Raw genomic sequence first — 13,953 nt, 5'->3', positions numbered from 1 at the left:
GGCAGTGGGGGTTAATTGACTTGCCCAGGATCACACAGGTAGAAAGTGTCTGAGTTCAGATTCGAGCCAGGACCTCCCATCTCTAGGCCAAGCTCTCAATCCACTGAGCCACCCAACTGCACTCAAGGATTAATTTTTTAAAGGATGGTACCAAGTTTAAAGTTGTAGTCAAATGGAATTAATTCTGGTTCCTGGACCCATTCATATTCCTTCCCTTTCCCTATGTACCCCTACCTCCAGATTTATAAGAATTTTCAGTTAACGAATCAATAGATAATATAACCAGATTCAATTTTTGTTTTGTTTTTGTTTTTTAAGAATCCTTTTTAGGGGCAGCAAGGTGGCTCAGGGGATAGAGATTGAGGCCTAGGGATAAGATATCCTAGGTTTAAATATGGCCTTAGATACTAACTACCAATTTTCTGCCTTGGAGCGAATACACAGTATTTCTTTAAGATAGAAGTTAAGAGTTTTAAAAAAAGGAGAATCTTTTAAAATATTTTTGAGACAATCTATTGAACTGATACACTATCACAAATATAAGTAACCAAAACCAAGAGTAGTAGCAGCTATTACTGAAACAATGTATTAAAAATTAAACCATTGCCCTTTTTCTATGGTTTTGGTTGGCAGATACATATTTGATTACCAATTGAATGCAGGATTTGGAATCAGAGGACATAGATTCAAGCACCTTCTCTGACTGCTAACTACCTTTTGTTAATTTAGGCAAGAAATTTGACCAGGTTTCATCTTTAAAATGAGGAAGTTGAACTGCATGAGTACCTTAAAGTTCAAAACCTATATTCCTATGTGTCCCCTAGATGCTATAGAAATTTACAAGATACAAATGAGGCATAATTCTTTCCCTCCAGGAACCTTCAGACTTCCTATTCTTCATTTTATTTAAACTTCATTGCACTGTTCTAGTAACTACTGTGCTATACAATTATATAATTATCAGCATTTTGAAATTATACAAACCAGATGTAAATCTAAGGAGGCGATAATTATCTTTGGAAAGCTCAGTAAGGATACAGAAGTAATAAAATCCGCAGTATATGACATTGACTTTATTCTTGCTGTCCTTAACATGTCCTAAATAGCTTTGAATTAGACATAACTCATTCTCTGTACTCTGTAAATGGTATATAAATGAAAAAGAAGTAGTAGCAGTTTTGTTAAGCCCTTCTTTGGTTGAAAAATAATAAATTATTGCTTATTAAAGCTTCTGATGAGGTTTTTGGTGTAGTGACCTGGGAGGCATTAGCTATTTTGTCTGAAAAATTACTATATAATTTGAAAAAAATATGTTTCTTGTTCTGTGACATATAACTGAACTTAAACCTAGAATTCTTCCCTGAGTGAGGTCTACCTTATAATTAAGGAGAAACTAATGTAATTTAAAATTAATGCACCCTCTTATGTAACTATGTCACATGTATGTTATAATTATACAATAACAGTCTTTTTTTTAAATAACCCTTACTTTCTGCCTCAGTATCAGTCTGGGAGAGAAGAGCAACAAGGGGTAGGCAATCAGGGATAAGTGACTTCCCCAGAGTCACATAGCTAAGAAGTATAAGTCCAAATATGAGCCCAAGCCCTCCTGACCAGGCCTGGAACTCTCCACTATGCTCCAATAACTTATAGTTGTTATTGAGCCATGAGCTTATTCTTTGTAGTACTTATCTTCAAATGTGGATTTTGAATTTTTTGTTTTTACAATTAAAGTTATAAAATCATAGGTAGAAAGGCCCGCAGAGGTCATAGAGGCCAACTCTCGCATTTTACAGAATGGAGAAATGGGCCTAAGGAGTTGATATGACTCATTATCCAAGGTCCCACGGGTAATGACAGTCAGGATTCAAACCCAGATCCGCTGAGCTAAAGCCTAATTCTTGCTTCAATTTTTTAAAAAACAGCAGTTCTTTGGTCTATGGTTAGTAAAGCTCCAGAAAGCATGGCTACTCTTGTTATGTATCATCTATTACACATTGTGAACAATGATAATTTGGAGATCATAGAGAAAGTGAGAATTTAAGATTTTCGTCATACTCAAACCATATAAACAAACTGCAAAGTCAGACATTGTTCTGTCCTCAGGTAAGTTTTTCTTTTGATATTTGATTTTCCTAATTGCAAATCAAGGTAAACAAGCATTGGAGGCATTTATATTATACTAGACAATGTTTCTTTTCACTCCATTCTTAAAAATTGATAATAATGTTGAGGTGGATATCCCTTGGATTTCTTAATTTCTGTGAGAATGTGACTTTTTTTTTTTTTATTTAACTCTAAGCCAGTGGTTCCCAAACTTTTTTGGCCTACCTCCCCCTTTACAGAAAAAATATTACTTAGCCCCCTGGGAATTTTTTTTTAATTTTAATAGCAATTAATAGGAAAGATAAATGCACCTGTGGCCATCACTGCCCCCCCTGGATCGCTGCAGCACCCACCAGGGGATGGTAGCGCCCACTTTGGGAATCACTGCTCTAAGCCCTACTCTAAATGGTCCATTATTGTCTGCCTTAAACTCTTCCCCTAACCCAATCTTCTCATCTAGTGATGATGGGTTATACCCAAAGCTCACACTGCAAAATCTTCCCTCATTACCCTTGTAAGAAAACACTAAACCCAAACTATAATTTAAAATGAGGTTTTTTGCTATAGAATGTAAGCTTCTCAAGGGCAGAGACAATATTTTTCTGTATGTTTTGTTGTGTCCGCTAACGGGAAGGGAAAATTAAGGGAAGAAGGCCTGTTTTGAATAAAACTTTCAGTCTTCAAAGTAACTTGCCCAGGTAGTAGGACAGACTATTTAGAAAATGAACAAAAAAAACTTTTCCTCATTTAAGAACAAAGTTCACTATGGCTATATTATAGCTATAACTTATTTTCGTTTGTTTCTTTCACTGTTTATAGTCATCAGAGTAGAGGAATGAAGTCAAATTACTACTTTACCAAATAGTTACTAAAAATTAGTAGAATCTATGTTTAAGGTCTTTATTTTCTCTTAAGCCGTAACCCACCATAAATAAGACACTATTTTAAGAAATATTTTTAAATGACCCTTTAATCCCTTGGAAATTTGGAGCAGTGATCTGGAATCTGTTCCCGTTCAAAAATGTATGTTCTCTAGAGGTTGCCCACTGATCCCAAGTGGCCTAAGCACTTAGAATTCTCATGTACTTACTTGTTAAGGAGAAAGAGGGAAGTATATCTATTATTTCATAAGCTCTCAAAGAGATCATCTGGTTCATTTGCTACCTGAAAGCATCTTTGGTGGAATGATAAAGAAAGTGGAAAGTTGTCCATAAGGGATTAAAAAGAGAAAATGGAGACCCTTGTTGTAGATACCTTTTTGTAATTTAGGGTTCTGTCCTGAGCCATCTATTCTTTTTTCTCTATGCTACTTTACTTGGTGATCTCATGTGTGTCCATGAAGATTTAATAACTGTCTCTATGCTGATGATTCTAAAATCTATCTATCCTGTAGAAAACTCTTTGCCTACCTCCAATCCTTTACCTCTACCCACTTTTATTAAACATCTCAACCTGTTTGTCTGAATTTGAAATGCCAGGAGCTGAATTTGGAATCAGATCTTCCTGAGTCTAAGCCCCAGCACTCCATCTATTCCATCACCTACTTTCTCCAAGGGATCAGGAAAGACTTTTCTTTGGAGGTAGTATATAGTACCTCAGCTACATCTTAAAGAAACCCAAGGACTCAGAGAGGTTTGGATGAGAATAAATTTCAGGCACAGAGGCAGGAGTTACCTGTAATGTCAAAGGCTATCTTCAAGGTTTCTTCTAGATATATATATTCTGTGATCCTATTCTATCAGATCATACCACTTCATAACTGATCTGAGCAAGGTAAATGATCTAGTCTCATGAAGAAATTTCCTGTCTTATGGAGAGAAAAAGATGTTAAAATATATTGCTTATATTTTTTCAACCCTTTTGAAACCTTTCAAACCAAAGATATCTGATGGCAATTATATTTAAGTTTTAATAATCTTTTTCCTATTTCCTTTATTGCTAGTCTTATCACAGGTTTTCCTCCCAGGACTGAATTTTTATATGTAACATTTCATTTAATATTCACTGACTTCATTTTTTTATTTCGAATATATGATTTACTGTTAAGAAAAAAGTAATTAACAATGACCAGATCCAAAATTTGGAAAAAGTTAATATTAGTGCTATCCTTTCTATTTTCTTGTAATCAGAGACATCACCCCCTTTGGTTTGCTGATTGAAGTAAAAAGAGATTTTAATATAGTACAGTATCAATTACCTGCCTGGATGTAAGGCAATAGATTGTTTTATTTCCTTCTCACCTCATTTGGCTGAATATAGAAAATGCCAGCACTTAAAAACATTCTAGCAATCACCAAAACTTTTTCCCCAAGTATATCTGCCAGTGACCCAATACACATTAAAAAGGTTTCAGAGTAAAAGCAAACTTCATCAGTCTCAGAGTAGAGAATTTACTTATCACAGAAACCTGAGTTTTATGTTGTAATTTGAGATAGGAAGGCTTTAAAAAAAAATCAAACATTTCTTATTAGGATGTGTATAACTTTAAAAAATAAAACAAAAACACCCTAGGCTTGAATGATGTTTACTGTTATGGCCTTAATTAAGCAAGTCAATTAACCTCCTTAAACCTCAGTTTCTTTATCTGTAAAGTGAGACAGTGGTACTAGTGCATCCAGAGGTCTCTTTCAGTTCTAAATCTATAGTATATAAATGAACAATTGATAGTACTAATTAGAGAAACCCTATCTTGTTGATGGAGCAGCTAGCGTGGCACAGTGGATACAATGCCAGGCCTGAAGTCAGAAAGACTCAATTTCCTAGGTTCAAATCCAGCTCTAGACACTTAGTACCTGTGTGACCCTAGGCAAGTCACTTAACCCTGTTGACCTCAGCTTTCTCATCTGTAAAATGGTTAGAGAAGGAAATGGCAAACCACTCTCAAATATCTTTGCCAAGAAAAGCCCCAAAGGGAGTCACAAAGAGCTGTACATGATTGAAACAACTGAACAACATTTTAACAAGAATATAATTGAAGTGATACAAAATGCTAGTGGTTCTCTTATTGCTGATAAGTCTTAGGAAGCTGTGAACTGGCCTTTTTACATGTTTTGCCACTGCAAATTTTCTAACTTTTAATTGAAATGCAAGCATATTGAAATGAAGCTATTGTCACACTGCAGGAGGTCAGATTAAAGTGGTTATAAATGGCCTACATAGAATTTTTAGACTACTGAGCTCTAATAGCAACTATCTAGAAGAGTTGATTTGGGGATTTTTTTAAACTGCTGAAATTACTACTTTATTATATATCAGTAATTTTAAATTTTTTAAATTAATTTAGTATCATTGTCTGAAAATAGTATAGTCTAACAGAGATGTCCTTTTATTTTTATATTTAGCTCTCTGAGATATGCTTGATACTATTTCAATTTTATCACTATAGGAACTAAATTCCTAGCAGAAAACTAATATTGTTTTTATAATATTGGAAATATCTAGTAAATTGTTTAGTGCCAATGTCTAAATCATTCAGAATATTTTGCAGTTTATAAAACTAATGAATATTTCTAGCAGCCCACTGAAATATGAATCAAATATTGGTACTCTAATTTGGTACACATAAGTTAGTGGCAGTCTCGAACAATATTAATTCCTAGACTAAGTTGCTCTCCATATTTTCTAGGACTTCATTCAGATGACACTGAAGATAAGAATCTACAATGATCTTTCTCTAAACAACTGAGCTTTTTCACATTCATCCTTATAATAGCTATGTGAGGAAAGGAGTAAGATTATTATTTTTTATTTTATAGAAAAGTAAATTGAAAGGTATGTTGGAGAAGAAAATAGATTTAAATGTATTGTCAATGAAAATAAACTACGTAGGGAAAAGTACTGTGTAAATAATGTACTTATTGCTGTAATATCCAAGGTGGAGGAAAGATTTTGAGGCTAAAACAAGTAGAATATTCTCTAGTTTGTGAAGAAGAAGAAAAGAATATACATTTGGAACATTTTTCCTGGGAGAAAAAATGGAGACTCTTAACAAATATATATGTGTATAGACTTTGGGCCTCAAAAAGACACAAACCATTTAAGTGCCCAAGTTCCTACCTCATAGACAAAATTGTAGTTAAACAGTTACACGGGGTTAGTACTTAAAGTTTGAGGACAACCAACCACCATAGTCATCCACATAGTTAAGGGTATAATGGTGTATAATTAGAATGTTGTATCCTAAAGAGTACATCTCCCAGAATTCTTTTTCTCGCCCCCAAATTCCTTTTTCTTTCATCCCCATGTTGCATGTTGCATTAAGTTGTGTGTAACTCTGCCCTTTTACTCTCTTCTCCCACGTTCATGGCTGGAAAAACTGGCTTTACTCAGGCTTTTACTTTTGTCTTTTTATTCCTTTTACTTCAAGTGATTATTAATAAATCTTATATATAATACTTGGAGTTATTGTATATTAATTTTTAAGCTTACATGTATGGCGACCACGAAGGGATAGAATTCTCAAAAAAAATTTTTTTAAGCCTTTGAGAAAAGAATTTTGAGAGATGGAGTTTTTAGGGGACAACATTTTAATTACACAATGACACATTGGACTTGGAGTCAGGAAGACCCAAGTTTGAATCTAGCCTTAGCTGTGTGTCCCTGGGTATGCTATATCACCTTTCTTAGTCTCACTTTCCTTTGTAAAATAAGAATAATAGCATCTGTCTGATAGGATGGTTGTGAGAATCAAATGTATGTGTATATAATATATGTAATAATATATTTGAAACTCTTTGTAAATCTTTAAGTGCTAAAGAAATGTCGATTATTATCTCTGCCTGTTTCCTTAAGAGTTAGCGATTATTTTCTCTCCCTTTATCCTTAAACAAAGAAAAAATGTAGTTGGAATCTTTTTTTTAAAACCTTTACCTTTTCAGAATCAATACTGTGTATTAGTTCCAATGTAGAAGAGCTAAAAGGGCAGTGCAACTAGGATTATGTGACTTGCTCAAGATCAAATAGCTAGGAAGTATCTGAGGCCAGATTTAAACCCAGGACTTCCTGTCTCCATTCCTGGCCACTTAGAATCTTTTTTTTCCTTATGGCGATGACAAATAAACAGTATGTTCTAATGTAGTCTTATAGTCATTTATTTTGGATGCATTTGGGAGGTATTGTCCTTTTCTAGTGTAGTGTCAGTGATATTAGTATCACTACATTGGTAACTTAAATCAATAACTATCACTCCATAAATGCTGGGAAAAGATTGGGGAGAAGGTTATTTGTAATAATGAGAAAAAGATAGGATTATGATAGGTGATTCATGGAAGATTTTTTGCACCACCAAAATGAATCACAGACTAAAAATGTTTGAGACCTACTGGTCCAAGTGGATAATTAAAGATAGGATTTAGGTAAGGCGGGCAATAAATGTATTTATAAGAGCTTAATGGAAAAAACAATACATCTAGATGTAAGAGATATATTAATTAGTAACTGTAATGTGTTATGTTTTTTGGAATTCCCAGTGTGGTAACTCCTTCCACTGGTACAGATGAACTGTCTGGAACTGTTAGTTTTAATTGCATTACTAGGTAAGTACTAGTAGTCACACAGTCAGTATGTGTCAGAGACAGAACTTGAACTCATGTTTTCCAGATTCTAAAGCCAGCCCTTTATCCACAATGCCACATACTGCCTCAGTAAATTATATTGCCCTTAAGTTGAAATGGAAAGTATTCCAGATCCCTGGAATAAGCAAAGACATTGAATTAGAAGAAGAGAATTAGGGGAATTTGAGAAATTTGGTGCAGCTCATAGACCTAAGAAAAATAGAAAAGTTCTAAAAGTTACGAAGGACTTTAAAGCTGATTATAGTGGTTTAAATTTTATATTGCTGATGAGTCATCACTAATGGATTTGAGAAATGGAACTGATGTTATAGGGGCAGGTGGTTTGGTAACATTGGAATGTGAAATGTACAAATGAATAAATGAAAATAGCCAAGATTATACATTTCTTTCATATGATTTATCTTAACCAGTTTTTGTCTTTTCCTCCCCCCCCCCCTTTTTTTTTTTTACCTAGTGAAAATAGTGATCCGAGGAGACAGAAACACAGGAAAAACCACCCTCTGGCACAGACTCCAAGGCAAGAAGTTTGTGGAAGAATATATACCTACCCAAGAGATACAAGTCACCAGTATCCATTGGAATTACAAAAGTAAGAAAGTAAAGGGATCTTAGGTAAAGATGAGTGAAATCCCAAGTGTGATTGGTGAGGTGACTTGCCAGGCTTGAATGCTAGTTAAAAATTCCGTCACAACAACTGTTATATTTATGTCTTAAAAATGTTTTTTTGTCTTTGAAGACTTTAATTTCCTAGGATTCCTTTGAAACTTATTTGCCTATGCTGCAAAAAGGGTACTTCATTTGATTTAATTTAGCTTTTTAAAAGTTTTAATGAGTATTTAGCTAAACTTTAAAAAAATTTTAATATGTTCTTGTGAGAACTTAAACTCATTTCCATGATATTAGAAATCCTTACCTGCTGTCTTAAGACTGCTACCCAAAAAACTAGATAGATAAATGAACCATTTAATGTGTATAATATTGAGTTAGAGAATAATAATAGGACATAAGGAATAAAGAATGGAAGAAAAGCATTTAGGGATTTTTTTGTCCTTTTCATTCATATTATAATATTATGCACATTTTCCTAGTTCTACTTATTTCATTCACTTTGCTTCAGTTAATATGTCTCGTCATATTCCTTTGCATTCCTCATTTTCTTCCTTTCTTCTCTCTTTCCCCACCCTCCCACCCCTACCCACTCCCCTTCTCTCCTTTCTCAGAATTGATACAAGTATTAGTCCCAAGGCAGAAGAATAGTAAAGACTAAGCAGTTGGGGTTAAGTGGCTTGCACAGGGTTGCACAGGTGGGAAATGTCTAAGCCAGATTCGAGCTGAGAGCCTTCTGATTGCAGGTTTATATACTGAGCCACCTAGCTACCCCTTCATCATTTCTTATAACATAGTAATCTGCTGTTAGTTTCATGTAACAAAAGTTTGTTTAGCCATCTTCTTAACTGGTGAATATCTAAATTTCTTTACTCTTTATGTTTTGGGGGTTTGTTTGTTTTTTTACAATTAACATGTATTTTTTAAGGAGCCTATGGGTGGAGGGTGGGGAGGGAGACAGACAGACAGACAGACAGACAGACAGACAGACAGACAGACAGATAGACAGAATGCTAGCAAAGAATTGAAAACAGTAGATGTCTAACATTTGGGGAATGGCTAAACAAATTATGATACATAATAATACATAATACTGTGCTGTAAGAAATAAAAAATGTAATGATTACAGAGAAGTATGGAAAGATCTTCTTGAGCTATTACAGAATGAAAAAAATAATATATACCGTGACTAACAATAGAAATAGAAAAAGCAACCACACCAAAAAAAAAAAAAAAAAAAGAAGTGAGTGTTGCTGAATTATTTAAAAAAAAAAAAAAAAAGCAGGACTCAAAAGAAAAGATACAAGAAAACTTACTCATTTCACATCTTTGCAGAAGTTGAAGTCCACAAGTGTAGTATAGTGCACATATTTTCGTACTTTTTCAGTATATTGATCAATTTCGCTGATTTTTTTTTTCTTTAAAAATGCTTTGATATATGGAATGACTCTTGGAGGTGAGATGCTGAAGAAAACTAAAGTGATGTTTTTAAAAAATGTCCATTAAAAGCCTAATTTTTTTTAAAGCACCTACTAAGTGCCAATCACTGTGCTTAGCACTAGGGGATACAAAGATAAAAGCAAAACAATCCTCACCCTCAAAGAGCTCTCATTCTAATGAAAGAAGAAAATATAATATACAAGGTAACCCTAAAAGGAAGGCACTTATAGCTGGGGGGTGGGGGGGAGGTGTAAATGGAGCTTGAATGAGCCAGAAAAGGCTTGTAGAAATATTCTATTTATAGGCTGCAATTTGTTAAGCTATCAGTCAGTGATTATTCAGTGATCATCTACTTTATTTATTTCTTTGCTATTATAAAAAGTGGTACTATGACTGTTCTGGTCTTTTGTGGAATCTTTGGTATATATGACCTTCATGGTATATATGCCTAGTAATGGGATTCTCTGAATCAAATGTCTGAGAGACTTTTCTAGTCACTTTTTTTAGCATGACTCCAAATGCTTTCCAGATGGCTTGAACCACTTCATTCCTCCAGCAAGAATATTACTGTGTTCAGTAGAGTGAGAGTCAGGCCTAGAGACGGGAGGTCCTAGGTTCAAACCCGGCCTCAGCCACTTCCCAGCTGTGTGACCCTGGGCAAGTCACTTGACCCCCATTGCCCACCCTTACCACTCTTCCACCTATGAGACAATACACCGAAGTACAAGGGTTTAAAAAAAAAAAAAGAATATTACTGTATTAAGTTTTTTTATAGTCCCTTTAATATTCCTGTCCTTTGTTATTATTGCCAATTTGCTGCTTATGGGCGGGGGGGATCCTCCTAGTTTTTTTTTATTTGAAATTTGTCATTAGTGTTTTTGTACATACAATTTTAATAATTTTCAATTCTTTTGAAAACTATTCATATCCTTTGACCATTTAAGCATTGAGGAATGACTCTTACTCTATGTTAATTCCTTCTATATTGTGGTTATCAAACCATTATCGGAGATATTTTATGCGGAGGATTTGTGCATGATTATAGATTTTAAGTTGTACTTTATTTGTTCGCACTGTTTCTCCTTAATGAAAAAATGAGTATTGTGCTGAGTTATGAATAATGAGAGCATTTTTTAGGCTTAAATTCTAAGCCATTGATACAAATCTAAAAGGTTGACTAGTTAGTGAACCAGAATGGTCAACCTAGCTTTAATTAGGATCTAACTGCCAGTATTTAATTTAGTAATACAATATTCTCCTTCACCACTCTAACCTTCCCCTTCTGGTCAGATGACACCGGTCAAAGGATCCTGTGATTATTATGCTAAATGGTTGATTTGTGGGATTTGAGATTAAAACAGATACTGCTAAAGTCTTAATAACATTTTCATAAAAAAGATTTTATCATGAAGCAATTTGATAACTGTTCCTGTTTCCAAATTGTAACGTGAAGCTTTAGAATAATGATGGATAATAGTAAGATTCTTATTTTTCTATTAAACAATAAAAGAAACAAGATGACTTATTTGTTACTGCATTGGAGGTGGGGTGGCAAGTATTATGATCAATTATTTTACTTTAGTTGTAAGATTCATTTTGAACCTCTTCCCACAATACCCTATAATTTATTTCTTCCCAATCTCTAAATGTATTACAACAGCTACAATGCTCTATTTTTCATGAAAGGACTTCTTTTCCCATGGCATTGCTGAATTCTCATGATTCTCAACATCCTTGTTCTTTTCTGTTCTCTCAGTTAAAAAAAAAAATTCTTGTGTGGATGAGTGAGCCCTTTGTCTCTATACTCTGGCACTTCTCCAGGAGACTCTCATATAGGTATAACACCAAACTGATAATTACTCAGTCTTTGTCATTTTCACAGTTCCCTGCTGGCTCCCCTAGAGTGAAGAACTTGCTTCTGAGGAGTAAGGAGATGTACAAATTCAAAGCAGGGTATGCACTACTTTGTAACACAAAGATGATGAGAGAAAGATGAGCTGGAAAAAAAATGGAGCAGAGGGAATGGACTCTCCAAAGGAGACAAAGTAATGCCAAAGAAAATTTGTAGGAAATTCATTCTGTTATAGACTGGTAGATAGAATGCTAAAATAGAAGTCAGGAGGCTGATATCTCCATTGGAAAATTAGTTACATTTCTATAGTATCATTTGTTGGAAGAATTCAAGTAAAACTAAGGGGCAGCTATCTGCCAGGCATTGAACCAGCAAGTTTTGTGATTTATATTATCCAATAACATAAAGGATGGTAATAGAAGTAAGGATTAGAAGTTAAAAAAAAGTAATTATATTCAAACTAAGTTAAATTAGAGACCAAGTTTGGAGAATGCTATAGGTCTATTTAATCTAGTTATAAAGATGAGATCAGTATTATAATTTTTGAAGTTCACAACCTTGGAGAGATACTAATGATTAATAAGACTGTGTCAAATAATAAGATAAGAATTTTATTATCTTAATATCTGAAAAACATTAAAATTTATGAAGTGCTTAGACCCACAACAACTCTGAGGTAGGTGCTCCAAAAGTTATCCTCATTTTAAAGATGAAAAAACTAGGCTCAGAGGTCTTTAAATGTCTTGCCTAATATAACACAAGTAAGAAGTGTCAGGCAGGATTTTAGCATTTGTAAATAAACACTTTGGACACAGGGTTAGGCTTTAAGGATAGTGTTTTGATTTGAGTTACTATTATAAATATTTTATATTTAACATAATAAATATGATTTGTTATAAGTATATGATAAGTTATAATAAATATGCTTATCCAAGAGAAACAAATTCTCAAATTAGCTATGTCCAGAAATATGTGTCTGGGGTGGGGGGTGACTTTTAGTGTAAATTCAGTGACTTGAGTCAGATTACTGTTTGTTATTTGTTGGGAAGTATATATAACTTAGGGAAAGAATGTGTTCAGAATTATAGGTTCTGACTTGTAGGCTTTCTAACTTACTGAGAGATTTTTTAAAAGAAGATATTTCCTCCCCAGCTTCTTGCTGTTCACAAGAGTACATTGGAAATTACAGAGCCAAGTGACAGCACCAAACTGAGGTTCTCAAAGGAAGCAGTGAAGTCTAGTGACTTTGACACACTGCATTTAGGACTTCTAACCCTTAACTTCATTCCTGACTCTGTGACTTTAGGCAAGTCCCTTAATCTCTACAGTCATTGTTCATTGTCATTATCTTTGTTGTTTTTACTAGGCGGGGGATGCAGTGGGGTGTCTTGACCTATGATTTAATAGGTATTTGTGTAGAAAGTTCTTCCTCTGGTACAGATCAACAACTCATCCAAAAGTTTTATGGTTGCCTAGGGAAGTGGTGAGAAGGTAAAAAGGACTTGCCCAGATCAAATAGCTAACATGTCAGAGTCAGACTTGAACCAGGTATTTCCAAAATCAGATCTACTTCTTGTCTCTGTTTACTATCATACTGTTTCCCAGGTTTATATAAATTGTTAAATGTCTGCCCCTTCAAACAGTGCTAGACAGGAAAGTATTACCTGATCAGAAAAGAGATAGTTCCCTTCTGTGAGGGAGAGCAAAGCAAAACTGAGAAAAAGGCTGTCTTATAAGACCTATTCAACCATTGGGCCCAATTGGTAGCTTTATCAAAGAGGTGTATTTAATGTTAAAACTATCATGTCCATATTACTTAATAATTAAGGCCTACAAGTTGAAAAGGATTGCCTCAACCATGGCTTTGGCAGTTTTACTTAGTGTCAAATCTTTTGACCTGCTTGGTTCCCTTTCATAGACCCAACTGAAAATTTGGATTAAAAGACACTTTGGAATATAGACATCTATATTTTTGTTGTTCAGTTATTTCAGTGTGTCCAACTCTTGGTGACCCCTTTTGGGTTTTCTTGGCAGAGATACTAAAATAATTTGCCCTTTTCCTTTTCCATTTCATTTTATAGATGAGGAAACTGAGGCAAAGGGTGTGACTTGCGTACATTGACACATCTAGTTGTGTCCAAGGCCAGATTTGAACAGATTTGACAGAGGTTCTTATCATGGAAAAATTAGCTCCTCACCATGATTCACATCCTGTCCTGCCATTTCCCAGGAAACCAGGTCCAGGCCTACCTGAGTATCTTGCCATCTGTGCCAATTTTTCATCTGTAATTCTCCCTTTCTTCCTCTTGCTCTGGGAGAAATAATATGATCAGTGCTACTGTTACTACTGGAAAAGACATGACAATTGACAGTGTC

The 13,953-nt window shown here is 34.5% G+C and overlaps 1 protein-coding gene across 1 annotated transcript in view; it reads left to right on the top strand.

Annotated features, from left to right (window-relative positions):
* RABL6 (RAB, member RAS oncogene family like 6) overlaps window positions 1-13,953 on the top strand; it is a 79,142-nt gene that overhangs the window by 1,681 nt on the left and 63,508 nt on the right. Inside the window, exon 2 of the mRNA XM_044663932.1 lies at window positions 8,134-8,268. Coding sequence (XP_044519867.1) covers window positions 8,134-8,268 — 135 coding nt within the window. The remainder of the gene's footprint in view (window positions 1-8,133; window positions 8,269-13,953) is intronic.

Source organism: Gracilinanus agilis, chromosome 2 (genome assembly GCF_016433145.1).
Source record: "Gracilinanus agilis isolate LMUSP501 chromosome 2, AgileGrace, whole genome shotgun sequence".
Taxonomy (NCBI): domain Eukaryota; kingdom Metazoa; phylum Chordata; class Mammalia; order Didelphimorphia; family Didelphidae; genus Gracilinanus; species Gracilinanus agilis.
The sequence above is the reverse complement of the archived record's forward strand: the minus strand, read 5'-3'. Positions and strand labels throughout refer to the sequence as shown.